Source organism: Camelus bactrianus, chromosome 26 (genome assembly GCF_048773025.1).
Source record: "Camelus bactrianus isolate YW-2024 breed Bactrian camel chromosome 26, ASM4877302v1, whole genome shotgun sequence".
Classification (NCBI taxonomy): Eukaryota; Metazoa; Chordata; class Mammalia; order Artiodactyla; family Camelidae; genus Camelus; species Camelus bactrianus.
Window position 1 is genome coordinate 7,608,367 of NC_133564.1, and position 17,137 is coordinate 7,625,503.

The 17,137-nt window shown below is 57.9% G+C and overlaps 1 protein-coding gene across 10 annotated transcripts in view; it reads left to right on the forward strand.

The window, feature by feature from the left end:
• Positions 1-16,880, forward strand: part of ARHGEF10 (Rho guanine nucleotide exchange factor 10) — a 72,645-nt gene extending 55,765 nt beyond the window's left edge. For 9 of the 10 annotated variants that reach the window (XM_074353391.1, XM_074353393.1, XM_074353392.1 and 6 more), the window contains 4 exons: positions 2,275-2,417; positions 7,019-7,193; positions 12,728-12,850; positions 15,153-16,880. In XM_074353391.1, the coding sequence (XP_074209492.1) occupies positions 2,275-2,417; positions 7,019-7,193; positions 12,728-12,850; positions 15,153-15,664 (953 nt within the window). In that variant the 3' untranslated portion in view covers positions 15,665-16,880. Of the gene's footprint in view, positions 1-2,274; positions 2,418-7,018; positions 7,194-8,183; positions 11,170-12,727; positions 12,851-15,152 lie in introns of those variants that run through there. The other variant, XM_074353395.1, reaches the window with a different exon arrangement.
• Positions 16,881-17,137: the final 257 nt, after the last annotated feature.

Below are 17,137 nucleotides of genomic sequence, written 5' to 3' on the forward strand. Positions count from 1 at the left end.
TGAGATAGGTCGGCGCCTGCGGAGCACGCGGGAGGTTGCTCGGAGTCCGCCCCTGCCGACACCCGTGTTCCCGGAGCAGAGGCTTCAGTGCAGACCTTCATCCGCCCTCACTCAGGGCCAACAGGGTTTCCCTTCCTGGACGGAGCGAGGTGCAGGCCCCCCACGCGGTGAGGCTGTCACCAGTCTGCACCAGCCCTGCTCCACGGGACCCCCAGGCTAGCGCCGGGTCGTCACCTCTGCAGGAAAACCTGACCGTCAGCTTGGTACCTGTGGCCACAGATTTGAGCGAATCCTACTTGGCCCTGAGGGGTGCATGATAAACAGACTAAGACTGGGCTGGGCCGGCTGGGAGGAGGCGGGGTGCTCCGGGCCCTGGGAGCAGCGCCTGCAGGCGCTGGGGGTCCAGGTCTCAGCAGGAGGGCGGAGCCCTGGGGGACAAGCGCCCCCTGCCCCCCACGGGGAGTCCGCAGGCTGGGGCGGCCGCAGTCCCGGGACACGGGCGGCTGGAGGGCCGAGGCCGTTCCTCCTGAAGGCGGGTTGGGGGGTGAGGGGCACCTCAGGGCCTGATGACTGCGGAGCACACGCCGTTCCTCCCCTGCTGGATGTGACGTGTTGGAGTGAAGGCCACGCTCGTTCAGGCTTGGGCGGATCGATCGTGGGATTCTGCCTGCTGCTCTTCTCTGCGGCTCTGCCTGGCCCCGGTGGCCGCACGTGCGCACTCGAGCTGCTGCTTCCGCTGCCCTGGCAGAGGGGAGGTCTCGGGGGATTATCAGCTGTTTGAAGGTTTGCAGCTGCCGTAATTCCGACCTGGGCTGGCAAGCCCCCAGCTTGGTGTGGGTCACCACGGCCGCTAGCTAGCACCCCCGTCACACCACGTAGTGACCTTGCTTCTCTGGTGTGAGGACGCTTTAAGATCCACTCTTCCAACAACTCTCGACCGTGTGACACAGCGACACTAACCGTGACCGGGACGCTGTGCTCCAGATCCCAGGACCTACTCACCTGACCACTGAGGTTTGTGCCCTTTGACGGACACCTCCCCGGCCCCCACCCCCGGTCCCTGGAAAGCACCATTCTGCGCTCTTGCCGAGTTCAGCCTTTTCAGGTCCCGCATGTAGGTGAGAGCACACCGTCTGGCTCGTTTCCTCAGCATCACAGCCTCAGGTCCCACTGGCGTTGTCACAGGTGGCAGGATTTCATTCTCGTCACAGCTGACACGCCATCGTGTGTCTACCTGTCACATTTTCTGTCACCATTCATCCATCAACAGCTTAGGTCACGTGCGTGCTCGGCCACGTGAATGGTGCCGCCGCGAACGTGGGGCACAGGTAGACTCTCCAATTAGCGTTTTCATTTTCTTCACATAAATACCCCGAAGCGGGGTTGCTGGGTTACATGGTGGTTCTACTTTTAATTTTTTGAGGAGCCTCTTTACTGTTCTCCACAGTGGCTGCACCGATTTACGTTCCCACCAGCCGTGCGCAGGGTCCCTTTCCTCCACGCCCGTCCCCGCCAGCTGTGCGTGGGGTCCCTTCCCTCCTGTGCGTGGGGTCCGCACCACACTTGTTCTCTCCTGTCTCTTTGGCGGCGGCCATTCTCACAGGTGTGATGCGACAGCTCGCTGTCAGTTGGGTTTGCATCCCTGGTGACTGTCACCACCTGTGGGCGTCTGTGCGTCTTGTGTGGAGACGAGTCTTCTTTGCTCTCGTTTTGTTATTGAAGGCGGGAGGACTTGGCAGGCCAGAGGCCTGGGGAAAAGGGCCGCTTGCCAGCCACATTCTGCTGCCAGTCTTTGACTTTTTAGGGAGTTGGCAATGTGGAATTCTGTGGGAAATTTCCAGACTTCTAAGTGGTGGCTCCAAGCATAATTAGCAGTTACGGGCCCGGCTGTGGTGTGGGCAGCCTGTTTGAGGACTCGGGCCTGCAGTGAAAACCTTTGAGGAAAGTGGCCATATCGCCCCCATTTTACAGATGAGGGAACTGAGACTAGGGTGAGTAGTTTGCCCAGCACATGCACAGCCGGCTGGGCTGGGACCAGAGCGGAGGCCTGCTGACTACGTACGGGAGCTCCGTGCTCCGCCGCTTGGCCAGATCGCCTTGGGGAAGTGGGGCTGATTCTTGGAGCTGTGGACACACCGCGAATCGGGCCCACGTGTGAGAACATCACAGATGATTTTCGTTTGTCTGTCACTTAAGTGACCTGTGCTCCTGTTCCGGTCCCCGTGCGTGGATAACTGAATTTGAATGAAATTAAGAGAAGTGTTTTCTTTTCAGATGGATCCTGGAATTCAGAACCTCAGAAAGTGCTGAAGCTGGGTGTCCTTCCAGTTCGAAGTCTCCTGATGATGGAAGACAGCCTGTGGGCCGCGTCCGGGGGCCAGGTGTTCATCATCAGTGCGGGGGCTCAGGCTGTGGAGGTAAGTCGCTCTGTGCGAGCACGGCGGGAGGGGAGGCACTTCAGAACTAGAGGTCGGGGGTGCCTCTCGCACGTAGGAAGCTCAGGCGGCCTCTTGCCTGTGGCTCCAGCTTTATCCTGCTCAGCGTTCCTGAGGGAGGGATGTTTAAACACAGGCAAAGCCAGGCTTCCAGGATGCAGACAGCAGAGTGGGGGCGGGTGTACCTAGAAGTGGCCGTACGAAAGAACGTGATCGATTTAGTCAAGCTGTAGAACACTGTTTTACGTTGAGTATGTGTTGTTTGTATAGAAACTTCTATAAATGAGAAGTTGGGAAAATATCGCTCCATCTACGATCGAGTGTGAATGTTCTTAATACAGAGAGAATTCTTACTGAGTTAAAAAAGACACCAAGCTGATAGAAAGTGTTCAGAGGACAAGAAGAGGCGTCTCAGAGACAAGGAAGCATAAGTAGGTTCGGCTTGTCCACGCCCAAGCGTCCTTGTGGTGTGTGTGTAAATGTATGTGTTTGCAGAGCCGTGTGCTCACAGCACACACACGCCAGCATGTGCACGTGTGTAACCATCGTGTGTAACCGTGTCCACCACACACATGCACATTAGCATCCTTAGCAACTAGAAATGGCTGTTGAACAAGGACCGTCCACGGGTGGGCAGAGGGTAGGCCATGCACGCCGTCCAGCGATGGTGCTTGGGGGCACATGACTGGGAAAGAGCCCTCAGCGCGGCGTCTCCAGACGGTGGCCCTGTGTCACCTGCTGTGGCTCACAGAGCTCCTCCCCGTGCCCGCGATGCTGCAGCGACCTTGCTCTGCAGAGAAGCTCGCGGCCCATCTCTCCCTAAGTGCTTGGGAGTCCCCACGAGAGCACCGGGGCCATCTGGTTCATCGTGCGCCCGTCTGAAAGGAGAACCTCACCGTCCTTACTCTTGATCGTCTGCAACATCCAGTGGTCGTGACTGAAGACATACAGGGTGGACGGAAGGGAAGGAAGAAAAGAGGAAGGCGTCCCTCGAGCCCCGCCCCCAACGTCGGGGAGAAACAGGACGAGGGAACATAAGGGATCAGGTGTTAAAGGTGACCTGGTGGCGGAGTGTTTTCTGAGTTGATGAGTTGAGTTCCTGACGTTCTGTAGAAAGACAGGAATGCAGGGCCCAGCGGACCAGGCCCAAGCCCACAGGCCCTGCTCTTCTCCGGAGACCTTTAGGGTCACACGACTTGTAGGTGGCAGGAGGCATGGAGACCCTGTTGCCCAAAGAGTCCCTTTTCAAACAGAAGATCAAGTCTGAGGCCGTGGGAGACCCTGCCTGCATCACAGGGGTGGGTTATTGCCCACGTCATCTGTCGCCCAGCAGAAACGTGTTGTGTGCTTGCCTGGGACAGGGGCTGCCCCGGGGAAGCCCCCAGGCCAGGCGGGGGCCGCCGTCCGGGGTCAGGACTGGCCATGAAGCCTGTGGGGCCTGGAAGCGTCACCACAGGTCTCAAGACAGCAGCCGCAGAGCATCAGAGTGGGTGTGGGGCACCTGTCAGATGCCCAAGAAGCCGGCCCCGTCGGGGTGAGGAGGGGCTTACCAGGGGCAGACGCACAGCATCTCGGAGGAGAGGAGTGACGTGTGTCAGGACGGGAGAAAGCAGTTCCTTGAGGGGCTTTGCCTGGAAACGGGGTGAGTCCGCACAGGTGTGGTCGGGAGGGACCTGAGACTTTGTTCAGAGGAGCTTGGGGTTCCTGTCCTCAGATCCCTGGGCTTCAGGCTCTGTTCCTTTAAGCGCTCGGGGTGGTCGGTAGGCCGCCTCCCCATCCAAAGCGGGGCGCATCCGGGCAGCGGGCAAGGCCTGTGACCGCAACCGTGGAGGCAGCTGGTTTGGCTCCATCTTGGAGCTGATTTGTGTGTGAGTCCCTTCCGGACACCAGCGTGCAAGTGCGGCCGTGAGCCGTGGGGGGTGGAGATACGGAACAGATGTGACAAAGCTTCTACCCTCTCCGCCCAGGTCGCCTTCCTCCGCCCCAGGCGGCTGTGCAGGGGGCAGGTACCGCTTGGTCCTGAACTGACCTGCGGAACCAGCCATGATGCAGGCTGTGCTGACACTTCCCCCTCCAGAGACAAGGGATCGCAGGCCGAGTGGCCATGTCACGCGTTTACTCAGGCTGCAAGATCAGTACACGGAAATCAAGCTAATTTCTGCACATTAGCTGCAAACAATCTGAAAAGGAGATTTTTTAAAAATCCGTTTACAATGACATCAAAAAGAGCAAAATAGAAATAAATTTAACAACAAAAGTGCACAATGTATACACTGAAAGCTAGAAAACGTAATTGCAGGCAATTAGGAGGACCTAGATAAACGGCAAGGCAGCCCACGTGCATGGCTTGGAAGACGCAGTATCGTTAAGACGGAAATCGTCCCCAGGTTGATCTGCAGATTCAGCACAACCTTGTCCAAGTCCCAGCTGCCTGCTTTTCTTTTTCTTTTAAACAAAACTTGACAAGCAGATCCTAAAATTTATATGGAAACTCTAGGGACCCACAGTAGCCAAAACAATCTTGAAAAAGTACAAAGCTGGAGGACCCACGCTTCCCAGGTTCACATTTACTACACACCACAGTGATCAAGTCAGCGAGGCCCAGGGACAGACATTCGGTCAGTGGAACGGAGCAGAGTCCACAAATAAAATCGCCTGACTGGGGTCAGCTGGTTTTCAGCAGACGTGCCAGAGCAGTTCCCTGGAGAGTCACCTTTTCAGCAAGTGGCCCTGGGACAGCCGGACGTCCACGCGCGGAAGAATGAGGGTGGACCCTGACCTAGCACCACAGATGAAAGCGAGGGGAAAAATGGATTAAACCCAAGTGTGGAGCTAAACTGTCAACCCCATAGGGAAGAACGCAGGAGCAGATCTGTATGACCTTGGACCAGGCAGTGGTTTCTCAGGTGTGACTCCTGAGGCACAGGAAACCAAGGGAAAAACAGATGCATTTGACTTTATGGAAATCAGAACCTTACGTGCCTCGAAGAAAACTGTCAGGAAAGTGCAAAGACAAGCCCAGGAGGGAGAGGATGTTTACGAGCCGTGTGTCTGCCAAGAACGCGTAACAAGCAGCTTGTGTAACGTGGCGCTCAGCGTCCGGTTGAAGCTGGACGAGGGGTCTGAAGAGACGCTTCTACGGAGAAGACACACAGCTGGCCGCTGCCTGCATGGAAGGGTTTGCGGCGGCGGCGTCCCCAGGGGAGTGCAGATCAAACCGGCCGTGAGACGCCACCTCGCTCACCTGCACTAGGATGGCAGCGGCAAGAAGGACGTGAGCCGCACCAGAGGGGACACTGGGGGACGCGGGGGACGCAAGCCTCACTCACTGCTGGTGGGAACGGGAAATGTGGCAGCTGCTAGAAACCTGCGTGTCCCTCAGAAAGTGAACCACGGGATCACCGTGTGGCCCAGCATTTCCAGCCATCAGCGCACACTCTAGGACGGATGTAGGCGTTCACGCAGAGGCTGGTCCGAGAGTTCGCAGCAGCTTTATTTACATGGGACGTGTTGTATTTACGTGCGACAGAAGGGACGGGAACAACCCGGTGTCCGTCAGCTGGCGCCTCCGCACAGGGGGCCCGTTCGTCATGAAAGGAGAGACGCGTCGGCACAGGGACTGTGTGGATGAGCCGGGAACGCCTGTGCTGCGTGGGCGAGGCCAGACCCCGTGCCGCTCCCCGGCTCTGCAGCCCCTGAGCGTGGGCCCAGGGTGCCCGCCTGTCCCTGTGCAGTCTTCCATTGAGACAAGGTGGTGCCCTTGGGTGGGGAGCCTCCCGTCCGACTGAAATTGGAGATTCACGTCCATTCCTCAGTCCAGCTCATCGAGTGCCGCGTGGTCTGAGGTACAGCGTGGAGGTTTGACTACGCGACCCCTCTCCGTGCAGTGGGCGAGCAGGACGGTAACATGGCCACCGAGCAGCAAAGGGGCACAGTGTCCCCCGTTTGCGGCCCCAGGACAGATACGCAGGCTTAGGGCCCTGGGCTGCATCATTCCAAGCGAGGGAGTCGGCGGGCCTGTCACCTGCTGAGGCTGAGGGGACTTCTCTGAGGACGCTGTTTGTTCTCGCCCGCCCGTCCAACCTCCACTTCCCCAGTGGCACAGGCTGTCCATCGTCCGTCGTGGGGACAAGTTGCCAGAGCTCCTTCCCGTGGGTCCCCTAGAGCCGGGCTGTCAGGATGGAGGTGGAGACGTGGGGGCAGAGCTCAGCCTGGAGGCTCGGGAAGGACCTGGTCAGACGGAGAAGCAGCAGGCCCCCCAGGGCCGGGCAGGGGCCAAGCAGCTCGGACCTGAGGGTGGGGGAGTGTGAGCCCCGCTGGGGACGCCGCCTCTACTGGTCCCGCCTGTGGGCAGGTGTGGGAGGGGGCCGATGGGTCCACACGAGTCCTGGCGTCAGTGTGGGTGGGGTTGGGGTGACAGTGCCTTTGCCGTAGGTGGTTGAGGGCGGTTGAGGACCAGGGCGCCAGCCGGGCGCCTTGCAATGGGACGACAGCGCTCCCCATCTGAACCGCCGTCCACAGGGCGGGCCGCGGGCAGCACTGTGAGGGTGCAGCCCTGAGCCTGCCCTCCTCGGCCTCTGCAGGGTCAGCTCGAGGCCCACCAGGAGGAGGGCATGGTGGTCTCACACTTGGCCGTTGCTGGCGTGGGGATCTGGGTGGCCTTCACCTCGGGGTCCACCCTCCGCCTGTTCCACACAGAGACCCTCAAGCATCTCCAGGACATCAACATAGCCACCCCCGTCCACCACATGCTGCCAGGTAAGGGCGGAGCCGGCGGGTGGGGCGGGCCTGGCAATCTCTGTCCTGTGTGTCCCCCCACCCCCGCCCTGGGAGAGGTGCTCAGGACGCCTCTGTGACTCCCATCTTTGCCTGGAGCCCAGCGAGAGTGCCACCCGGTTTATAGATCGGAAGCTGAGACCACACAAGCCTTCCTATTGCTCTCAAGGCGCTGGGGCAGGAGTGGGGGCGGGGCAAGGACCACAGTGGAAGAGCAGAGAAGGGGGGCCCTCAGGGTGGGGGTCACAGGGCAGCCTTGGCTGGGGTCCGCCGGCCCCGAGAGGGCAGGGTGTCCATCAGCGGGGGTGAAACCAGCCAACGTGCAGAAGTGGGGTGTGGGAACTGCAGAGCTAGTGTGTGCCTGTGCGTGCCTGGTGTGCATGAGCACGTGGCTGGTGAGCACACGCATGTGCTGGTTGTGTGTGAGCGTACAGCTAGGTCTGTATAAGAAGGTAGCTGACATTTGTGTGGTCACGTGGCTGGTGCGTGTAGCATGTGGCTGGTGCTGCCATGTGCGCACCCTCCGTGTGTGCTTATGCATCCATTATGTACGAGTGTATGGCTGGTGTTTCAGCGTGTGCCCGGCACACGTACGCTTTAGCTGGCGTGTGGACATGCGGGCCGTGTGCAGGAGCCTGACTGGCAGCGGCAGAAGCGGCCGGGAGGGTGAGCTGACCCGGCTGAGGCGGGCTGGGAGTCAGGGGCAGGTGACTCTCGGCTCCTGCGGGAGGAGAGACAGATGAGACGCAGAGCACGGGGCTCCCACCCACCCACCGTGGACACTTTGCAGGAACCTCCCCTCCCGGGGTGCCCATGTCCCCAGTTCCTGTTAAATCAAAACTCAGGGGTCACATGTCAGAGTTGTGACCCCATGACTGCTGTTGGCCCTGAGCCGCAGGATGTGACTAATCTCCCTGTCTTTCCTTGACTTTTGCACTTCTGGTAACGATGCCCTTGATTCTCATCCCCCAGCGTGGCCTTTGACGTGCTTCTGGGCTCCTGCAGAACCAGGGACCGTGCCGTTGGTGGGGCACCCGCGGCCCCACTGTCCCCGAGAGCCCTCCTCCAGTCTGCGGTCGCCGTCACCTGCACGCTCCCCCTGCCCGTCCTGGGCCCCGCTGCCCCCTCGCTCACCCCGGGCCTGTCCTCGGGGCTCTTCTTCGGCAGCGTGCTGCCCGTGTGGCGTGCTCCCCCGCACCTGTGTGCAGCGTGTGAGGGGGCTCCTAGCTCACCGTGCTGCAGTGCTTCGTGCTTTGTCTGCATCTCACACCTGCTCCTGGGTGTGCGGCCCTGGGCCTGGTGGGCTGCAAGGGAGGTGGGCCCTTCAGAGCGGCGTTCAGGGACGCTCGGGGCGAGGGTCCTCTTGTGACACCAGGTGCTTGAGTCCCGTCCTCAGAAAGGTGTCTGAAATACGTCAGATTCTCGTTGCGTTTTGTGAGCTGGAGACCAGGGAGGCTGAAGACCCACGTCTTTCCCCTCCTCCTTCCATCCGCCTTACCCCCGAGCCGGTGTTTCACAGCGGGAAGCACCGTCGAGGTCTGCCTCGCCCTTAGGTGCTTGAGTGCGTGTGTGCGCACACCCGTGTGCACACGTGGAATTGCGGTCGCTGGGCCATCGTCCTCCCGGACGGACGGACACACAGGGTAAAACCTCGTCTAGAAAGTGCTCCTGATGCTGCCCGGGTGGGGCTCGTTGCACACGTGTGACAGTGACCGTGAGGTGGTCCTCTCATGCACTCAGTGGAGTATAAACTTCTCAAGCCAGAAAGAACAAAATTTGAAAGAAAAAAAAAGACTGTACTGTAAGTCACGGCTTTTTTATAGCTTAACAAAACTGGTAAAATCTGTCTAGTTCCCTGGAGGCGCGGGCTCAGCGCGCCTTCCCCGTGACTGTGACTGACGAGCTGGCCTCTCCCCTTCTGTCGGGGCTCAGTTCTCAACACCGCTGGCTTGAGCTCTTGGCGGAAACCGCAGTGGGCCGACACCGCCCCGGGGGGGACGCACTTTGGGGCCAGCTCGCAGGTTTCTGGGGGCGGCAGCCACGCCTCGGCTGCGGGGGTGCTCCGAGGGGCCGCGGCTCCAGCCGGTCACGAGAAGCCGGAGTGACGTCGGTGCAGCTGCTTCTTGCTGCGTCTGGGACGCTCCAGGGAGGATATTTGGATGTTCTAGGGCAGGGCCTCCCGCCAGAGTAGCCTTTCCACGTCCCCGCTGACTGAGCCCGTGGCCTGCCAGGGTGACGTAGCCCAGTGAACGGGCCAAGTTTTCCATTTCAGAAAAATCAGTGTGACTCTTCTGAACACCATCAACCATGTCGTAAGGGGATTCAGCAAATTAAACCAGACTCAGGACTGTTTATGAATTAGGGGACAAACTGAGAGTCGGGTTTCCTGTCCCTGGGCTCTAGGTGCCATCCCGGGCTGACCAGCAGCTGCCTGACCAGGAGCCGACCGTGCCCGCTGCCTCGGTTTCTGCGCCCGCGAGCTTGCGTCGCCCAGCTGGTGGGCCGGCCCCTCCAGGTGTCTGTAACCCACTCAGACCCCATGCAGCCGTCATCAGCATCCCAACCCCCCCCAGCCCACCCCCACCTTGGTGCCGAGTGGAGGCCCCTCAGCCCGCAGCGTGGACACCGCTGCTGTGTGTGCAGCCCCCCCCGAATGGGGGACCCCCACGTCCCCCAGTTCCTCTTGCAGGTAAACTTTTTGTGTGTGAGGCGACTCTGGAAATGGAACAGACCATCATGCCTGGAGCTCGGGCTCTTGGCGAGCGTCTGGCTGCTTTCAGGCCGTGAGGACGCACAAGGGACAGCCCAGCTTTACCTGCTTCTGCCTTTTTATGGTGAAATCAGAGTTTGGGGGGCACTTCCAGGGGCCCCTCCAGGAGCCCCGTGGTCATTTCACTTGGTCTTTTCTACCTCCCGGGCAGAGAGATCTTCCCTCTCCTCGTGCTCATGACCTTTTTCCCACCTGGTGACGCCTCCCCGTCCCGAAGCCACACAGGGACCCTCTGTGCATTTGAATTGCTTTGACCTTTTTCCTTAGAGAGACGCATGCACGTCTGGAGAGAGGAGTTTCCTTACAAAGACCAGGGAAAGGTTCCCAGATTTTCACTGCCTGTGACACAACACAGATGCAAACGGACTAAAAGTCAGATGTTCCTAATTTGCTGTTTATTACGGCAGAGGTGGAGAAATTCCTAAGGAGGATGAAAGATCATTTTCAAAATGCATTTCTGAAAGAAAACAAATAGTAAAGTTTTATGCTTCATAATTTTAAAGCAAAATCTTTTTAATGTTTTTATTAGCAGGTAGAACTGTTCCGCATCACATTTCACGAGGATCTGTTTGCAATATGTAAGGGTAACCCGCACGTGGAGACGGGCTGTTTGCGAGTCCCATTTTGCTCGCTAGTTTTCTTTAAAGCCAAGTGACAGAATGAACGTATTTCAGATGCCTTCAGTAGCCCTAAGCCAGTCTTTAAAAAATTATAAATTCCCTGTGAAAGAAAATTTAACTCATAAACTCCCTTTTTGGAGAAGAAGTAAATGAAACTCAGTTTCCCAAACCAGAGCATTTCAGGATGATCCAGGAAATCACAAAATGACTTATTTGCGCAGTTTTCACTTACCTGCAGGACTTGGTTACCAAAACGAGGGTGTGGAAGGAACTGTGTGATGTGACACGGCTCGCTGAGAGCGTGCAGCCAGGGTCTGCGTGTTTGCACTGTTCCCAGAACTACCGTGTGTTAAAAGGAAGTTTATCTACACTTAGGACCACAGGACTGCAGCATTGTCCGATTTCTGTGACGGTGGCTTCAGAAAGTGGCTGCAGCGGGGGGGTAATAGCGCTCCCTCTGTCCACCCCGTTGTCATAGCGGTCTCCACTCACACCAGGTCTGCTGTAGGCCGTTCACAGCAGCGTTGGGAAGCAGTGTCCAGATGGAAAGACTGGTGGCAAGGAGCCTTCTGCCGTGTGCAGCAGGGTCGTGGGGGAAGCTGGCTGGGTTCCACTGAAACAGGGCGGAGTTCAGCGCAGCGAGCTCTGACATTGTTTCGAATGTCACCTCCACCAGCTGCTTCCAAAACTCCGCCGACCGGCTCCAGGAGGGTCGGGCAGGGTGGTCTCAGATCCGTTCTCTGTCTCACGGGTAGTCGAGTGAGACTGGTGCTCTGGAAAGGTGCACCTGCATTTACTGCGCGTCCTCGGCTCTCCGGGGCCCACCTCCTGGTGTGACCGCCTGGCCATCGTGAACTGTGCCCAGCCTCGCATTCCGGAACGACTTTCTCACTAGCTTTTGGAAATGACCGCTCTGGCTCTCCCGTAGACGGACGTGAAGCTCCAGTGAGTCTCTAAAGCCGAGCCCCTCCCACCGCTGCCGTGGGCACACGTTCAGAATTCCTGGGAACTTAATACATTAGCTTTTTAGAAACAATATGATGTCTCTATTCAGAGATAAAACCAGATCTTTGGTTTTTGTGGTGCTTGGTTTATTTTGGGTTGGGTTGTTTTAAGTGACTTCTGTAGACACGCCCACCTGCCTTTGGCTCTGGTGTTCAGGCCGCGTGTCTTCGTGCTTCTTATCTAAGGCGAGCTCCAGGTCAAGTGCAGAGATGTTGGAAGCGATGCATTTCCAGGGAACGGGAGTCAGGTTGTTTTTGTGCCCCTGTTCTTCTCAGGAGCAGACTGGATTGCCTTTCTCTGCCCTTGAGCGCTGGAGCTGAGCGGACAGATGCCAGGAGGGGTTTAAAGCCACTCTGAGAGCCTAGGTGCTGCAGGCAGAGTCAGAACGGCAAGGGTTCCAGATTCACTCCGAGATGAGAGCAGTGGGAGACGGTCCCGTGCATGGGGTGCAGTTCTGCCCCGTTCTTCGCCCCCACTTCCCATCTTGCCAGATTGCTCAGCCTCCTTGGGCCTCAGGGCTGGAAAACAGAACAAACCGTAGCAAGCAGCCAAAAGCTCTGCAGGCCCGGACCCATTGATGTCGCACGTTCCAGGCTTCCCCAGAGCCCGCGAGACGGTCTCCCTTCCGAAAGAATGCTTGGGAAGTGCTCGTGTCTCTTCTCTGTGTTGCGGAGCTCGGCGGCACTAGGAGCCCGTCCTGCCTGTGGGGTCTGGACTTACCTGTCCAGGTGGGCTCCTCCTCGCAGGGGGCTGTGGTCTGATGTGCCTGCGTGTCCGCGTGCGCGTGGCTCCAGGGCCCCGGTGCTCTCACTGGAAGTGGATGGCGTTTGTGGACAGTTAGGGGGTTTGATGGGCTCTGGAAGCAGGGGGGATGCGCGTGTCCCTCAGGTGGCCGTGTGTCCTGCTAGGGGGCAGCCAGGAGGGCACCTGGAGATCGCTCCCTTGTCCAGCTGAAGCAAACACAGTGTCACTCTGGGGCTCCTAGGAGGGCTCGGCGTCGGCGCGGGGAGCGCTCTGGTGGGTCTGCAGTGTTTTGGGCAGTTCTTGGAGTCCCTGTCCCCAGCGTGTGCCGCTGCAGAGGCCAGGCTGCAGGCAGAAGCCCTTCCTGTCTCCGCATGCAGGGCCCCAGCGGCTGTCTGTGACCAGCCTCCTCGTCTGCCACGGCTTGCTGATGGTGGGCACCAGCCTGGGCGTCGTGGTGGCCCTGCCTGTCCCTCGTCTGCAGGGCATCCCCAAGGTGACCGGTGAGTACCACCCCGCACTGTGCGCCTGCATCTCCCGGGCCTCTGTCCTGTCCTGTCAACTTGTAAAGCTTGCGGGTCTGTGTTCAGCTGCATCATCCTGGGAGTTGCTTAAATAATGTAAATTCCTTGGTTTCTCTCTCTTTTTTTAAATTTTACTATAAAGGCTCTGTCTGTTACTTTGAATCATCAGTTTATGCTTCTGTTTTCCTGTCGCTAACATCGTTGCTCCAGGGAGAATCTTATCCCCAGGACACATTTTCATGTTACCTTTATGCCTCTGGTTAGTTTATATCAGTATATACAGTTCCGCTCAGTGAAAATGGATGCTCTTATATTTTGCAAAGAAGGCAGCCCAGCACGGGAGAACGCTCAGCTGTGTGCTTCTGTGACGTTGTGGGGAGATCAAACCGGCACAGCCTTTTCGGAAAGCAGTCTGGCATTATGGCCCTGGAGCCTGGGAGTGCGCGTGTGTCAGGAGTCAGGGTTTCCAAGTCGGGTCTGTCTCCAGAAGCAGCCAAATCCATGATGCAGGAATAACAGGGAACAACCCAGAGGTCCCAAATGAAGGGCAGGGGGATGTCTAGGAAGGTGGTCAAGTTGTCATTTTAGGGTGTGATGCAGCCTGTGCAAATGTTTGCAGAGAGCTTCGAATGACACAGAAAAACATTAATTCTGTAAGTAAAACCAAGATCTCAAATTTTGTGTTGATTGTGGGATAACTCAAACAGATTTGTAGGAAACTCACTGAAATGTTAACGAATAAAAGATCTCTTTCTGTGGTTTCTTCCCAACGTCCACTCTGGAATCTTTCACTCTGGCTGCAGGCACCCCTCCTCCCCTCACCGAGGCTTGGCGGATCTATTGCAGACAGGTCTGTGGTTAGATAAATCCGTATTTTATCAGGACCCCCCCGTTAGGATTGAGGAGTTCCAACTCTGTACATTCATTTCTAAGTTCCCATTTTCATCGCTGTCTGTGACGCAGACGGAGGCTGCAGACGAGGAGCTCGTGCAGGTGAATGGGTGAGAAGGCGCGGGCCAGGACGCGGGCGTGACGGCCGGGGTGACCCCCCCCCCAGCACACAGGCAGGACTGTCCTCCGGAGCCTCATGCCGTCCTCCCGCTGGTTTTCTCTGTAGTTTCGCCCCTTGTGCCTCAGAAAACCAGGTTGTTTTTCGTTGTGCCATTTTCACGTGTATTCTTGTCTTGTGACACCTGAATTGCTCTGGACATCGTCTCCGAGCTGCATCCTCCTGGTCCTCTGACTGCATCATGGCCGGGGAGCGTGCCTGTCACCCAGGGACAGACCATGGATTCTAGTTGTTTCCGGCGCCGTGTGTTACAGGCAGCGCCTCCCTGGGCGTTTACCTGCCGCCCCTGCTCACAGGGGCACAGGGCCCCCTGGGTGTGCACCTGGGGGGGCGTCCCTGGGTGTTCAGATTCACCGGAGACGCTCGGGTGCTGTTCTGGCTGTGTGTCAGGTCACACCTCCGTCGCCGGTGTCCGGGCATCCTTACCCCTCCACGGTCCCCCCAGTGCCTGCGCTGGCAGAGCTCTTAACTCGCGTTCTGCTCTTTGAGGGAGCCTGTCACCCCACTGAAGGATCCTGCAGGTTACTGCGCTCCAGCCAAAGTGGGGTGAAGGCCCCAAGGCCCGGTGTTAGCCTTAAAGCATTTGGTGGAAGGGGCACATTCTCCCTGCAAGTATAAATACCACAAATGTAAATGTAAACGTGACTCAGCACCTGCCAAGTGCTTGACAAACGGACGGCCTGCTCCCACCTGACTCTCGGAGTCGCGTGTCCTGCGGGGAGTCCGCGTGCCATAGAAAGACCTGTAAGGAGCGCCTGATGACTTTAAAATTCGATTCACGTCACCTTTCAACTGAAAAGTCCCCGTTTTAGTTAATTCCAGAGAACTAACTTATTCCAAACCACAGAGCTGAGAGCTGGCAGCCAGCTCCGGGCAGCTGGGGCATGTTGCTCTTAAAACTGAAGTGTCTCAGGCGTTCAAGTTTTTAAGTCAAGATTCAGGAAAATTTTGCTAAATTGTATACTCTGGGAGCAGGTGAGAAGGCTTGTATGCCAAGAGCAGAAGAGCTGTTTTTCACTTTAGAGGTGTGATGCGAGTGTGAGAATGTAGAAAATGTCCTTAGAATTAACTAAAGGTCCCCGAGAATGTGACTGGAAGCTGTCTGCACCGTGAGCTGTCATGTGTGGGCTTTGTCCCGGGGACGGGGTCCCCTGGGTGCCCCTGTGGTCCTGCCCGTCCGCGAGGCTCTTGCTGAGCAATGTCCCATTTCAGGAAGAGGCATGGTCTCCTACCACGCGCACAACGGGCCCGTCAAGTTCCTGGTCGAGGCCACAGCCGCCCTCAAGACAGATAAGGACAAGCCCAGGGACAGCCCGCCCCTCAGCGTGGACCCCCAGGACGAAGACCAGAGGGACGCACTCCCCGGCGAGGGGCCCGGGCCCTGCCCCGCTCGGAGTAGCCCCGATGCCGTGTGGCTGGGGGCTTCACTGGGCTCCACGACCCAGGCCAGCGACGTCTCCTCCTCGTCCGGGTCCCTGACGCCGTCCCAGGGCTCCGGCTCCCTGGAGCCCCGATCAGAGGAGGGCTTCCTCCAGGACCTCCTGCGGCACCCTGGCATCTCCGCCGGCCGAGGGCGGAGGGCCAGGAAGGCCAAGGCCAGCTCCGTGCTGGTGGCCTGCGGGGGCCAGGGCCACCGGCGGATGAGCAGGAAGGCCAGGCAGCAGCGGCCGGAGGAGCTGGTCTCCTCTGTCATGGTCTGGCAGATCCCTCTGCTGAATGTGTGAGCCGAGATCGCCACCCCGGACGGTCTCAGCCAAGCCCCAGGGCCAGGGCGAGCGAGCGTGTCTGCCCCGGTCGGTCAGCGTCCCTGGGGCAGAAGTGTGCGATGGCATCGAGGTGGCGCGTCCTGCCAGCACCTCCCCTCTCCCCAGCGGCAGGGCCGAGTGTGGAAGCTCGTGAGGACGGCCGGAGGTGGTCCCGGGAGGACACGGTGCCCCGACCCCCGCGCCTTAATCATCACAGCCCCTCCAGACCGGTTCTCACACTGTCCTGTCTGTCACCTAGAGAATCTGACAACTCAGACCTCACGGGGAAGCCCAGCACTTTCAGCAGTGGAGGGATGTGGAAACGATCCTTAGTCACGTGGCTTGATTCTGGCTCACTCCTTTTATTTATATGATGAACCTCAACTCCAGGGTAGAATGCGTTAACAGTGAAGAAGGCCAGGTAGCACTCACCAGTCCAGGTGGTGTCCTTGCTTTCCGAGGTGAGCTGGGTTTTCCAAAGAGGCATGATGTGTGTCTTGTATGTCTTTAACAAAGTAGTATTTTTATGTTGCATTTTGCTGTTAAAAAAACTAACAAAGGTTTAGTTGATATATTTTCTGTAACGTTTCACAAATAACTGCTTTGAACCAAAATGCTCAGCTCCTATCGAGATTGTAGACCTGAGTGCCGGTGCCAAAACGTTCACCTGTTCTCATGCTAAGTAAGCAGCGTCCGTCTCCGGGTCAGAGATGCGTGTGTTGTAGTGCCGTGGAGACGTGCCGGCGGCGTGCTGGCCAGTCCTCCCTGCTGGCTTTGCACCTGTCGGCCAGGAACGCTGCCTGAAGGACGCAGGGGGCCGGTGGGGTGGGCGCCCCTGGGGGCGGCGGACACGGGCGATAGGCAGCCCTCGGTCGGCAGGACCTGCCACTCGGCTGCACCGGCCTGCCATCTGCAGTCGTCCTGTGCGGGGGTTCGGGGCTCATCGTGCGCCACGTGGATACATGATGTAAATTCTACTTACTGGATGGATTTAAAAAAAAACAAAACTAATGCAGGCCTTCACCCGAGATGAAGTTGTCAGCACTTTACAGGTGACTAAAAATGCTAATTTTATGACTTCGCCAAATATTTTCCAAGGTGCATGTGGACCCCCATGTGAAAGTAATACCTCCCCGAGCTTCTCAAACTATCAGCTGCTCTTATTTCATAAATAAAGTCTTTTTATTTAAAAACAGTATCGCGAGTTGCCCTTTCTTCCTGTAAAACGCAAAAGGGGCGGTTCTGTTCCGCAGAGGGTAGAACAGCCCTGCCTGATGCAGCCGCCCCGCCTGCGGCGCCCGGAGGTGGGCGGGCGCAGCTGCGCGTTAGCAGCGCTTTGAGCTTGAAGCAGGTGCCGGGAAACTGTAGAGACGCACGCACTCGCCAGTTTTTGTTCTGAGTGACGCCGTGGGTTGGATGAGTTGATGTAAAACAGAGAGAGATGTGTGGGGT